At 46.8% G+C, this 14,131-nt stretch overlaps 1 protein-coding gene across 1 annotated transcript; it reads left to right on the top strand.

The window, feature by feature from the left end:
* Positions 1 to 5,062: 5,062 nt before the first annotated feature.
* On the top strand, positions 5,063 to 6,818 carry LOC124405938 (transcription factor Sp8-like). Its single transcript, XM_046881208.1, has 4 exons — positions 5,063 to 5,089; positions 5,189 to 5,239; positions 5,813 to 5,824; positions 5,919 to 6,818. The coding sequence occupies exons 1-4, from the start codon at positions 5,063 to 5,065 to the stop codon at positions 6,816 to 6,818; spliced, it is 990 nt and encodes a 329-aa protein (XP_046737164.1).
* The last annotated feature ends 7,313 nt before the right edge of the window (positions 6,819 to 14,131 follow it).

Genomic DNA, 14,131 nt, shown 5'->3' with positions numbered 1-14,131 from the left:
CGATTAACTCAAGAGTTGTAATTAGGCATCGCTGATTACGGATTCAATTAATATCCTCCCTCTCCTTCCTACGTCTACTGCGAGAAGCGTTGGTGCCAACGTGTCACGCATCCTCATCCCTAAGTCTTCAGACATTTGTCTTATAATTGCCCGAGAGCGGGGATTCAGGCGTTTTATAAACATCTGCAGCCCAGTAATCATCCCCTCCCCTCCAGTATATACAATTTCCACCATCCATTTTCCTCATCAACTTGTGGTGATATCCTTCGAAACATTTCCTTCACCTCTCTCATCATCAAGGAGACTGCACCGTCGACAAATTGACCAAATAACACCCATCCACCAGTTATAATCTTCTGTTTACGTTGTGATAATCCCAGTATAACCCGATTAGCTGTACCCATAGGGTGTGACTGACGCTAGTCTCGGATTCCATGCTGAGTTTTGGGTGCAGAAAAGTAGATTACAGGTGCGTAAGTAAGGCAAATATCAGATGAGCGTAAGGCATTTTTAGCATCCTCATCCGCCGAAGTCAGATCCGTTTAATCCTCAGCTTATGACTGACGCCCTCTGCCTCTAGAGGAGTTCAACCGTGTTGCCAGCTTTGGAAATCTGACGTTCATGTAAGGCAGCGTGTGAAAACTCGAAACTGCACAGATTCGCTCCATTAGCCTTTACAGTTCGGAGCTAAACGCTGGTTGTGCAGGGTCCCATTGTTCGATTGTATGGCTTTCTCTGTAGTCAGGGTGCTTAGCGTCTTCTTGTGCAGATTCGGGTCAGCTTAGGACACGGTTAGGACTTCCAAAATGCTCCGAACATGGACTCGCTGTTCACTTTTCGGCTGGGCTTCCAACGAAATTCACGCACCTTCAAGAATCTCGGTACCCTGAAATGTTCGCATGGTTTTTAAAATCCTCCCAGAAGTATTGGTCGAAAAAATCTAATAAAACATCGACCGAGTCCCGACAGCGACTTTACCGGGAACGTGGCAGGTCATGGTGCATCATTGAGCAGATTAGTGTCCGTACAAGTTCTTCAAAGGTTGGCGTTGCGAGATAGTCGTGTGAGCTGGCAGTGCCGTCCACCTGATCCTTGCTCAGGTTGCCTAGCCGAGGTAAGGGATGCTCCTCTGGCTGCTCGTAGGTGCAGGTGGCGAACCCGAGTCTCGTATCCCATAAAGAAGGAAATCTATCGCGATGGGAGCATATAAACGTCTGCCGATTTCTTTAAAAGAGAAACTATAAACGTTTCTGAGTTACGATTGACGAGAGAGGATATCTCCTTTCTATTGTAAGAAAGGGACCTCGTAATTACCCCGACAGTTCTCAAACATCCTCGAGGATAACCATAACCACTAATGGCCGTATTCACCTTTATAAATATCGTTAACATTTTTTCAAACACTTAAAACGCGAGCGAAAATCCACCTCGAGTCTAAAACCGGATTGAATTAGTTCCATAATAACGTCTTTGATTGTCTAGTGATTTGCGGGAAATGTTCCCCGAAATTCTTACTCCGCATTCTACGGCTTCCTGTTCAAAGAGTGGTCCAAAGAAATGGCGAAGCGAAAATTGGGGGTGAGGGTCAGGGTCCGAGCGCAAACCTGCCTCCTGATTTGCATCGCTTCATCGCGCCTGAATGTCTCTCAAATCTTGGCACCCTCCCGGTTCGTTTCAGGACCTTCTCTTCACCCCACTCAACGATTAGACACACCTTGCTCAGCGCACGGGGTGCCTTTCGGTCCGCCGAAAAGACATTCCACCACCACCCTCAGGGTCATTTGTTTCGTACGATCCTTTTGTTTTCGAACAGTGACGAAGTCTGCTCACCGCAAGACCTTATGCGGTACCAAGTATGTTAGCTGTTCAGATTGTTGGATTCGAGTCACCGCTGTCATCGAGTATTTCCAACCATCGAATGTGAGTACGTTCAACCATGCTTAATAAGCAAATTTAAGAGTTGAAATTTGACGAGACTAAAACTTTTGCGTTGAATCGTGAATAATATTTTCTAATGAGAGAAAGGATCGCTTTTCGAGTGGAAGTTGACTCGAAAGTTCGTTGTGTTAACGGTGAATGATTTCGATTACTGGGTGATTGACACTAGTTCCAAGTAAGTTCTTACGGCAAGGGACGTATCAAATCCCACGAGCCATGGGTGGGGTCCTGCAGATCACGTGGGAGTAGTGTTTACCGTTTGAGCAATTCACCCCTAACGGAGTCGCTCAGGAGTTTATTATGGCGAACAATGCACCTCTGACCAAGGAAGGGTTGTTCTGGGCGGAGGATCCCTCCCTGCGACGTGTTTTTGACAGAGACGCGCGTATGATTTACGACACAACTGATACAGGTGTCGGACAGAAGTATATCCGGCATTTCTACCATTGCTTCTGGTCGATGTTTGCAAAACTTCAACTTGCTGTGGACGGAAAAACCCTTCTGTATGCATCAAGACGTTTCCACCATAAGTTCGAAGAATTGATTTCGACCGAGACATGCGGACGAGACCCTGTACCATCGGCATAAACGAATGATTGATGACATGGAGGTAAAAGAGTGTAGACTATATCTATTGGTTATTTTACCTCGTCTCACTAAATTTGACGGATGCCTGTTTATCGTGCGCAAGGGTGAGGACCACAAGACATCTTTTTGAATTTTTATGGGGAACCCTTTTTAGGCGAAAGACAAGTTCGGTGATAATTAGTCAAATTAGAAACATTGTCCCACTTGACCGGAAGTTTCCGTAAGCTTTACGGTACCCGCTGTCCAAGTTTGTGTTTGTAATCCTTGAAGATTAGAAAAGATAAAGAGCGTTCCCTCTTTATCTCGTACTTGCAGCGTTCAGTTGCCAGGTCAACGAGTTAATGGCGTTCTGAAGCTGTGTAAATAAAACCTGCGAGTGTCTTTCGTCTGATAAATGACCAGAGCAAAGTTTCAGACATGAAAGGACAAAGATAGCAACGGGTGAAGGCGATTACCAGCTCGCTGTCAATCATGCCGGAATTGATCATATTCAATAATTAAACTAATTAGTTGTAAACACACCCTTATTGAAAAAAAAGAAAACAAAATGGATGAAGAAGAAGCTGCAATTGCAAAAAAGAGGCTAACGTAGAACTACCACCGATGGTCGGAAATTCCCCAAAAGCGACAAAATTCTTCCAAATTTCAATCGTTCAATTGGCACTTGGTTCAATCAAAGAGACCCAAGCAGTGCTTGTATTGATTGAATATTCGTAAAATCCACCTTCTAATTTGTCCATGGCAACCTTTTCTCTACAGAATATGGCCGACAAATCTAGAGCCGAAAATGAGGCATTCCCTTGGCCTGTGGCTCGTATTGTTTTCCATTGTCTGCCATTGTTGGCCAGCATTTTGAGAAGCTGGGTGTTATCGGGTAGCCGGGAGCTTGGTGCAGTTTGTAAAACTCTGTGCCAATAAAAAGAAGGACCACGAGACCGGCACAGATCGGTAGCACGCGAAAGTGTCGTCACGTCAACGACGATAATCATTTTACAGCCGGTCATAAACTGGGACCTTGTGGCCAGACGGAAGCCCTGCCGGTTGGTGTATTGTTGGCCTTTTAGTACATACCTTACACCTCCTGCTTCGCAACGATCCGAGTTTTATGGATTTATGGGGCCAACAACCACTGCACCATTCTCCTGAATGCCTGCACTCGCCGCTGGGATGTTGCCGGTTATCACGTGGTTCCGGTTCTTCGCGAGTTCCGCCACGCTTCAATCTGCCTTAAGAATTTCAAAAAACTCTCTTCGCCAGAATTCTTCCCCCAGTTTTCGCTTCTTCATGCCCCGAAATTACCGTGCTAATCCAATCGACACGGATTATTTCTCACTTCGTTATGTGCGGTGCTTTCCATTTCCTCGCATGCTTAAAAAATGGAAAACTATACCAATTAAGAATACATAAAAGTCCTAATGACCAAATGTTCGTTTGTTATCGAGAATTAGAAGCTTTCACAAAAAATTTAAACCGTGTCCAGATGACATTCTTTTGATTTAAATCGATAAGCCCTTCGCAGACGCCATATCTACAGTTTGCAATTAATGTCCAAGGTGTGAATCATTTTCAAGTTTCAGTATGATACTGATACGGTATCAAATACGCTACTGATTAATTTAAACCAGTACTCTCTGTGTATATAGAATTTAATATCAAACATGAAGAATATTTTATTAACGCGATTGCATCGAAGCCGCTGATTCCAACCGTGACACAGTATTATCAGTGCATAATTTTAACGCCAGCTCATATACATCATGTGGTCACAAAGCTTTAAGGCTCCTTACGACACCGAAATGACGACCCCGTAAGGCAGGGATTATTTCATCGTATTGGCGGGGTGTGAAGTGTGGAGGGGGTAGAAAAAATTTCCTAAGAATCTCCGTGGTTCCTGCAGCGTCCCAAAGAAACCCTCGGGGCCTCCTTAAGTCGAAGTATACTCCGATCCCTAGCTAGGGTTGATTTATGAATCCGTCCTACCTCCTCGAGACCCCTGCAGGACCTCAGGGGTGGGGGAGGCCGCGTCGATGGCGAGGTGGGGAGTGCGCATGCGCCCCGTCCTGACCCTAAGGTCCTACGGCCCTCGGGTGGCTGAGGATGCAACGCCTCCCCCCACCACCGAACTCCCGGCACCGCTGCAGCCTCCCTCTACTCCTCGCGGTGTCCACCAGGTTATTAAAACCCTGGCGACACGCTAGGAACCAGCAATTATCCGAGGAACGGCCTTAGGCGAGCTGGCCGACGGTGCGCGTCCGTTTATCTTGGTGAAAAACTTGTACGCGGGAGAAATAAAATAGCTCGAGAGAACGCAGATTCGTTTTTTGATTATTTTCGATATTCACTTTTGTTTAATCGCTTATTAGAGTCGAACAGCGCAGTGCAGTGCCACGTTGTATTTGAAAAAATCCGGGATATGCACGCGTGCATTTACGCCCTACTAATCTTGTAGTGCCGCAGTGATATTGGCCTCTGTTTTTGACAATCGCTGGAAGGACGTGAAAAATCAACGCCAATTTTTTCGATCAGTGGATGTGCGATGGCTCAAGTGATGCAGTATCAACAGGTCCGTTATATATTTAAAACTGCGTCTTACGGTATATTATAGTCACTGTAATTGTCTTTAGTTTTTGATATTCATACGCATGGATGTAATAAATTGAAGAATTATAATGCGTGCATGATTACAAGAGAGTGGTTTGGTTTTGAATACGTGGTAAATAGAATCAACAAATTTTGTGATTTTTTGGTGAAAATTCTAGACGAGATTAATTTTAAAAAATTTCACTACTTTTCTGCATCAATTTTTATCTTATTCTGCGTCATGCCGCTTGGTGAGAATTGAATTTTTTTTTTCTTTCAATACTCGTAGTTGAATTTGCAATTGTTTCACATCCAATCCGCGCGCAATTTCAATGAATGATCGTTGCTGATAAAATTTAATAAAAATATGCTATGTGTCACAGCCAATAAGCGTTGCGAGTATAAAATTTTTCATTCACTTATATTGAGTTTGAAATTTTGAGGCGAAATATATTCTGTAATTCACTCAACTTATATTTAATATCAGATTTATGCTTGCGTTCAAATAATATTTCCTAAATAAAGTTTGGCGTAATTACAAAAACTTACATTTGTAATCACATATAATTGAATCGTTTAAATTCATTTTGGAAAGTCTTTTTAACGAATTTTATAAATTCCTGCACGGAGATAACAAAGTTGCACGATTTTTTCAATTTCCTCAAATATATTCTTAACCAGTGAATCAATCCTCGCTCTACTCCAGTTAATTGCCATGGTAAACCATGGTCGAATTTTGATTAATTATTTTCGTCCTAGTTAAGACCTGCAGAACTCGACTAACAGCGTCTCGTCCATTTTGTTATTTCCAGTCAGGGATGCCGTCGATGTCACCAATGGCGGGCATGACCCCGATGTCGAGTTTGTCGATGCAGATGCACCACCAGAGCCACGTGATGGACTACGGTGGCGGAGTTCACTATCCTTCCTACAACCCGGCTCCGCACCATTTCCAGTCCCCGAACCAGTCCTCCTACTGGTTTTCGGCTCCGACCTCGAGCCACAACCAAATCTCCGAGCCGCTGACCCCTTCCTACACGATGCAGTCGATGCCGTGCAGCCCGAGCTCCTGGAGCACCCAGACTCATCTGCCCCAGGTGATCCCCCCCCAGCAGTACCCGATGCCCCCGACGCCCCCCGGCCTTCCGACGAGCCCTCAGACCCACGCGACCCCTTATCAGTGGCCCCCGATGTCCTTGACGCCGCCGGCCGAGCACCGGCTGATAGCAGGCGAGGAGGCGAAGCCCGCCTCGAGGAAGTGCACCAGGTGCCAATGCCCGAACTGCCTGATGGACGGCGTGGCGCCCCTGAACGCTGATGGAAAGCGGCAGCACATTTGCCACGTGCTCGGGTGCGGCAAGGTCTACGGAAAGACGTCCCATCTGAAGGCCCACATCCGGTGGCACACCGGTGAACGGCCGTTCGTATGCTACTGGGTATTTTGCGGGAAAAAGTTCACGAGGAGCGACGAACTGCAGCGACACCTGAGGACCCACACCGGGGAAAAGAGGTTCTCCTGCACCACCTGCGACAAGAAGTTCATGCGTAGCGACCATCTCACCAAACATGTTAAGACCCATGAAAACCAGAAGAGAAAGTCCTCGCGGAAGGATTCCAACAAGGAGAATGAGGCCGCTATTTCCACCCCCGTGCCACACCACCCCCTTTCACCCCGGGAATATCACGTCCCTGGACGCTATCCTGAGCCCTGAAATGCGAAGAAGAAGAGGAAGAAGAAGGAGGAGCAGGAGAAGATAGTGATTGTGATTCGATTACACGCGCGATCATCCGACGTTTGGATTCTGAAGGTCCTGACAAATTGGGAACGTAAAAGATTAAACTTGTTCTCAGAATATGCAAACTCTTCGAAATAATTTTTATAAGTGATAATTATTGATTAGTTGCGATTCTGAAGCACTTGTATAGTTGAGATCGACGATGATCATTTTCTTTTCGACAATATTGTTACTTCGAAGTTGTCAAGTTCAGGAAGTTCGGAATTCGACACCTCGGGTATTCGCATCGATTCTCTAATGCCTGGCGCATATAAGGTGCATATAACCTGTAGATATATCTTCGCTGCGATTGATCCGATTGTATACTGTACATAAACGCGTGAATGAAAGTTCCTACTTTGTTTTAATTTTGTAAATAAACGTGCTGTAGAGAAATAACTTTACGATATTGATACACGCGGCACAATTTATATGCATGTATATATAACACATATTTTTTATACACACCTCCATTCAATCTGTGTAAGATATTAAATAGTACCTGTAAATTAAATATTATATTTCTTTTTTTCTAATATGAAATGGCAAAATTCGTATAAATAAAATTCTCTTTCCTTATTTCAAAATCCTGAATTTCTCTTTCTGTCGAAGATGCATACCTATTGCTTCGATATTTACCTTCAAACCGTAGGTATAGATCCATACATCTGTATATACGTATATGTACACGTATCCCCGATTCAATTGAGCGGAATTCCATTTGATCCGAAAGAGGATAACGCAGACGCATCTCAGAAATAAGTACAATAGCGATATTCAGTTTCGTCCCGGTTCTCCTTCTCTCCCACAAACGTATCAAGTTCTCCCTTCGCAACTTTAATAAATACACATTACATGCTACCCGAAATTTCGTTCATCCTGTCACTGGATACCAGAGGGTGTTCCCGAATCCCTCTCCCCCTTCCTGCCTCGGTAAAATTGGCCTACCAATACCGAATACGAAGTTCCTCGGACAGTAAGGATCAGGATCCTCCTTAAGGCAGGTGTGCAAAGGTGCGAGTGCTCTCAGCGCCAACTGAGAACCGGTATCCGAAGTTATCGGAAGGTATTCGAGCCGATAGATGGCGACACGCGTATCTGCCGGGGGACACGAGCGTGCGCTATTAAAGGGGCGGCGCGCGCGCGCTGCGCGTGTCCTTTGGTTCGTTTTGTCGGAAGATTCATGGCTGGCGAGTATATAGAGGCACTGCGGATCCTCCGGAGAGGGGTTGCAATAAAAAGACGAAAAAAAGAACGACGAACAAACAAGAATAAAAAAAAAAAACATGAGCTAAAAAAACACAAACCGAAGGCTAGAGAGAGAGAGAAAGAGAATCGGTAGCTAAAGAGAGACCGCGAACGAATAAAACGAAAAGTCGAGCCCTCCGAGCAAATTACAGGGGGGGGAAAAAGAGCCGGCAAGGGGGAAGTGGGGGTGGAGGGAGGGGCCGCAAAGAGGGGGGTGGGGGTGGCGCCACGACCGCAGGTCCCTGCAGACTCGCGCTCGACCGCAGGACGCACGCGGAGACGCAACAATTGCTCGGTACCGGTACCGCGGTATGCGTCATGTTACGAAAGGCAAAGGTGTAAGCCGTTACACGCGATCCAGAATCTGACGGTCAGCAGCGAGTGGCGATCGCGGCGAAGCGAGTTGTAGCGAGGAGAGGCGCGGAGAGGCGCGGCGAGGAGAGGAGAGGAGAGGAGAGGAGAGGAGAGGAGAGGAGAGGAGAAGCGAGTAGCGGATGCGAAAGAGTGCAGCGGTGCGGAGAGCGGCAGCCTTAGAGTTTACCGAGAGAAACGAGCGGTCAGTGCGCGGCTGAAGGTGGACCGACGAGTCGAGCATGCGTAGAGGCGAACGCGGAACCGATCAGATCCTTGTCCAGGATAAATGAGCGCAAAAGCTCTCCGGGAAGGTGCGGAAAATTTTTTGCGAATTATTGTATGGGGCCGTTTAGTCTGGACAGTTGCCGATCTCCCACCACCGTTAATACGGAACCACTAAACCGAGCGGAAATGCCCCGATCGTTGATTGGTATCGGCCTCCACGTTCTCCAGCACCCCTGCAGCAGCGACGCTCGCCGATCGCAGTCGACTTTCTACACCTCGCCTCGATCGACCACCGGGTCAATATCATTGTCAGTGTCTGTGCTCTTCTTGTGTATATTGTGAAAAAGGTCGGCAGAGGGACACCAACGAGCTGGAGGCCAACGTTGGCGCTGGAGGCGGTTCGGCCCCCAGAGGGTCCAGTCCTCCCGTTACCATCGGCAGCATTAACGTAAGTCATTGATGTGCAGCTGAGCTCAGCTGTTAGCGGTGTGTTTTCCAAGGTCACGTTTTTCGGGTAATTTGCAATTGACGAAGAGTCTGAAAACGAAAGATCATCGATGCGTTGGTGGGTTAGTCGGTTATCTCATTCCCAGTTCAGAGTCTAACCGACGATTGGACTGTCCGAAGGATCTAGCCATGCTTGCTCTAAGGTTGAGGTACCATCGCCTGCACTCCGCGAGGAAAAAGAAACTCCGCGATCCTCCGGTTGTCGGGTGGGCCGCCGCAATATAATAAATGTTACAATGTTACCGCGGGTGTTTACGCCCCCCATTCATCATGTAACGGTGAGTCTCTCTATATACCTGCAGAGAGTAGTTTCGTGGAGGAGACGCGGGGTCGGCTGGTCGAGGCAGCGATTGCGGTTCGTCCGCAGGTAGATACACGTTGGTGCCAATGCGGCCTATCTTTCTGCCGCGCCTGGCTCGAACCTTGCCAATTTATGGCGAATGAACCGCGGACGAGTTAATATAGCATACCCACGCTGCGGAAGAGCCAAGGTGCGTCGTCCGAAGGGTCAACCGGTCGGCGGTGAGCTGCGAGGAACGGAGGTACGGATCATCCGGCGATGAGCAACTTTTGAACCCGGTGTGAGGGTGGGGCGCGGGTTATCGCCGACACACCCCCGCACAAATCTAATTAATTTATAGCTTGAGCGAGGCGCCACTGCCCTCCAGGGAGACCTCTAGGCCTGCCTCTGTCGGCCTTGTACAAAAAGACGTCCTCCTTGCCTGATTGCCTTTCGACCGGCGCCCAGAGACGCCGCCGTCGCCGCCGCGACTCTTCGCTCATCCTGCTTCGACCTCTCTGTTTCGCTATTGACGTTTACAGGGGAACGAAATTAATCCTATGGGTGTCGACTCCGCCTTGGCTCTGTGCTGATTTACGACTCCCCCTCACTCTGCGTGCCTACCGCGCCCTCGAATTGCAGTTGAACGATTTTTTAACCATGTCCGTGACTTTTTCACCCAAAATAAACAGAGTATCGAAATGCTGGAGACTGTATGCGATAAGGAGTGCAGGCGATATTCGGTGTCCTGGATCGAGCCGACGTGACGCCTGCCGTCGGATCGAGCACGAATTGCGTTTTTCTTATAACGATAATCCGATTGACGCGTTAAATGAAAATGAAGAAACCGAATGAAAGAAATGAACGTGAAGTGTGAACAGAATGAACGGTGGAAATCGTACCCAGCGAACAGAAGATAAATTAAGGGATGAGTATCGTTAGTGGTTTCCTCGTTTGTATATACAAAGGCCACCGTTTCCATGGCGTAGTCTGCACCTGCAAATTGATAGGTATGCCTATAACGTGTCGCCTGACCCCAGTCCGAAGTCATTCGCCCTTCGGGATACACGAGGACGAACCATGTATAATGGTCGTCGGTTTCGAATCACGTCTGCTAAGAGCCAACGATGTAACGATTTGAGTGAATTCTTAACCTGAATAGAGGGACGGATCAACCTGCCGCCGCCTGAAAACCGAGGCACCACCATATCCGACTATACAGCCGTTGCGAAATTACTCACCACGTCGTCCTTGTGATGAAGACCTCAGTTTTATACCCAGGTGATGATGCCCGCCCGACCGACGAAGCGTGACCATTTGGTATTCACCTGGTGTTGTGATCCAGGGGAATGGAAACTTGAAGAATTCAAATGGGTGATGAATTTGTTGGTAGTCAAATTTTCCTCGGCATTGAACCTGGTTCTTTACCAGCACAACTTCTTTTGCATGATTCGTGCAATACATCTCGGAAGTCTCATTGATCCATAGATGTGTACAATACAGCAAGGTTTCATCCTTGAAGAACATTCACTCTCTATAACCAGCAATGAATAACATAATTTCTTCAGACGAGAGCGCAAACTGGTCTCTAAAGTTTAAACTACCACTGAACCGTCGGAAAGGTAAATAAGCGTTGAATAGATGTACTCAGCGGTTAAGTGCATGGTGCATCAATGCAGGTATACGATCTCCGAAGACCACAGCGATGCAATATGGTGGTAACGAGAGATACGTACTGCGGATGAATGATAAGAAGTCCCGGAAAGAATCTGGTCAAAGGTGTTGAAAAATTGTGTAATTGCAGTGGGTCTCGTAACGGTGAATTCGAGGCATCTAATTTCGAGCTGCGGCTAGGATGCAATATCGGGTGATGGGTTGAAATGCCTGTGCATCATCGGTGCAACGCGGTAGCTGCGTGTTGATAGTTCAAGCCGAAGGAACCCGGAGCGTATTTGCATACCTCGTCAGCTTGGAGGTATAAGTGCACCTCGGCTATTAACTAGCCTAGCGTTAATATCAACCTTTTCTGCCTCATTATGTTAATTGCGAAAGAGCGGTGCCCGCGGGAACCGCGATTCTTGACAGGAGGCAGCCTATACGGTCCACAGTTCTTATTTATTCCATCGCTGTTTTTGTCCCGAAGTCTTGAGCAGAAGAAATCCTGTCTTCAAGGTGACCCTCCGACGCTAGTCCTGCGCTTGCGGGTACCGGATTAGGTTTTCAGCTCTAGGGTGGAAAATATTGCCACGTGAGACGCGGAGGTATGGATTCGATTAACGGGAAATTGCAGCGCGAGATTCCTCAAGCTGCAGGAAGTGCATCGGGCACGAGAAACAAGCGGGGAAAAATGCATCGAGACCGTTGAAAAAATGCGAAATATGCGAAGAAAAAGGCGAATACTTGGTGCCGGCGAAGACTGGAAGCCGTTTCGTAATCGCGGCCGGATCATTTTCTGCACGACTGCACGGGAAATTAGATCACCTATCCTATCCCGGTAGCAAGCCTCGGGCACGTCGTATCGCATGCAGGAAGACTCCTTCTTCTCCCTTTGCTTATTTTTACCAAGTTCTTCCTCTCGCTCTTCTCGTTACTCTTTTTCTTTTTCTTGTTCTTCTCCTTTTTCTTCCTACTCGTCATCATCTTCTTGTACTCATCGACGACTCATCGCCGGGAATTCAATAATTAGCTCTGCATGCTCTCAGCTGCAGTTCCCTCTGAGATCAAATGTAACGCGTGTAATGTCCTTCGCACCGCAAATCACCCATCATCTTTCACCAGTGATACGAGTTTCCCGGTTTTTCATTATGTTTATTTTTCCTCACGACCAATTACTCCGACTTACCGTTGCGTCGTTATTCAACCCTATGCAGAAATCTGTCATTTGCAATCGGAAATCAGCTATCCATACAAGCAAAGTATACAGTGAAACTCTAGTTTTCTCAGCGATCGTATATACTTGCGCTGTTATAAAGCCGAAGAGACTGTCCGCATTCTAGATGTACTTCTGCAGTTTTGCAACAATTTGAAATTTGAGAAGAAAAAAATTGTAAAACGTTCGATGCAATCGACGAAAAAAAAAATCACCCTACATTCGCACGAAATAAAAATAAAGAAGAAAAAAAAAAACAAAACTTCAAAATCTGATGGAAAGTCATTTTTACAGCCGAAAGTTGCAATAGAAATTGTTCTTCGTTTCGAAACGATGTGTTTCATTGCCTGCAGTTCGAGATATTATTCGTCAAGGGTTAGAAAATTCACACAAAGCTATTATACTCGAACCGAACGTATCACTTCGGAACACATTATTCCGATGAGAGCTTTTAGTAAAACTGGATTCCGTGACCTTACAGCTAACTCAGCGTGGCAAAAAATAAGATTCTCGTTAGTAGAAACCCCACAAGTTTTTGCGAAACAGTCGTCTCAGGTCTGTACAAGCCAATCACGTGATCAACCATCGCATGGGGGTCACGGCAGTTGATTATAAAAAAAAGACGTTTTTCCCATGGATAGAAAAGACCATTGAATCCGTCTGCGAATCGATACAAAAGGAGTTCGAAATCCACTTTGAGGTAATAAAAGTACGGCACGTGGCGTGAATTTTTATCCGTACAATTATGGCCAGCATGCCTTGAGCATCTACCTGCACTTGCGTTAATGTCAGTGAAAAACACACGTGTACCTTAAGCTATAGGAATTTTTCGTTTTCCCCGTTTCTGGCAGGTTGATCGTGGCGAGTCAGGTTCGCGGCGTCTTCTACGGAGTGTTATATAAAAAAATAGAGCCGATTGAGAAGGACTCGGAGGACGCGGCAGAGGACGCAAGAGAGCCAGGGTAACCTCGGCTGCGGGCTTGGGCCGGGTGTAATCGCTTCCCCGAAGCCGGGGCTCATTATCGACCCGTCGGTCCGGCAATTACCTGCGAAGCCTCCGCTGCTCCGTGTGTGCCGGCCAGCAGAGTTTCTCCATACTTCCTTTCCCGATGCACCTCGGCAAGAAGAGCCTTCCCTACGCCAACCGAACGGCTCTTTCTTCTCCTCCACCTCCCATCCTTTTTCTCACCCCCTAATCCCCTTCCAGATTCTAGTTCTAGTCGCTGGCGCGTTCGCCTCTCGAGTTCGTCCGATGGTTTTTCCTGAAAAATTCTAGCTCGATGACGTATATAGATTTTTAGGTCCTGTAACAATTGGCGTGATCTAAGTAATTTTTTTTTACGGGATCAGCTATGAAGAAATTAAAATGATAAAAATGAAAAATTTATGTGTATAACCTAGGAGGAAAAATACTCGATGCTTGTGGTGGTAGCGTAATCAGATCGCTGTACAAGGGGAGAGAAAAAAACCGGGGCACGAGGACGCGGGTCGCAGCTGATTGCGATGGAACAGTCCCGGAGCACGAAATGTACTCTGTGAGGTCGACACTAGCCATGACGCATTAGAATGATTAGGATTTCTCGCCATCGTCGTCGGTAGCCTCGCCCTTTTAGAATTCGCGTTTGCGTTCGATATTTAAAGCGAGAGTGGTGAGAGAGAAAGAGACAGGAAATGAGAAGCAGGTAGCGAGGTGCCGTAATTAGCAAGGACTCACGAATAACCAGAGTTATAATGGAACCAGGACCAATTATCTCACGTCCATTACTC

This window comes from Diprion similis, chromosome 4, assembly GCF_021155765.1.
Source record: "Diprion similis isolate iyDipSimi1 chromosome 4, iyDipSimi1.1, whole genome shotgun sequence".
In the NCBI taxonomy this organism is placed as follows: domain Eukaryota; kingdom Metazoa; phylum Arthropoda; class Insecta; order Hymenoptera; family Diprionidae; genus Diprion; species Diprion similis.
Note: the sequence above shows the minus strand (reverse complement) of the source record. Positions and strands in the feature narration are given on the sequence as shown.

Bases quoted from the DNA above. Each gene is read 5' to 3' on its own strand.
- LOC124405938 (XM_046881208.1), top strand. From the start codon at position 5,063: ATGGCTCAAGTGATGCAGTATCAACAG. The intron at 5,090-5,188 runs GTCCGTTATATA...AATAAATTGAAG, and splicing joins AAGTGATGCAGTATCAACAG to AATTATAATGCGTGCATGAT.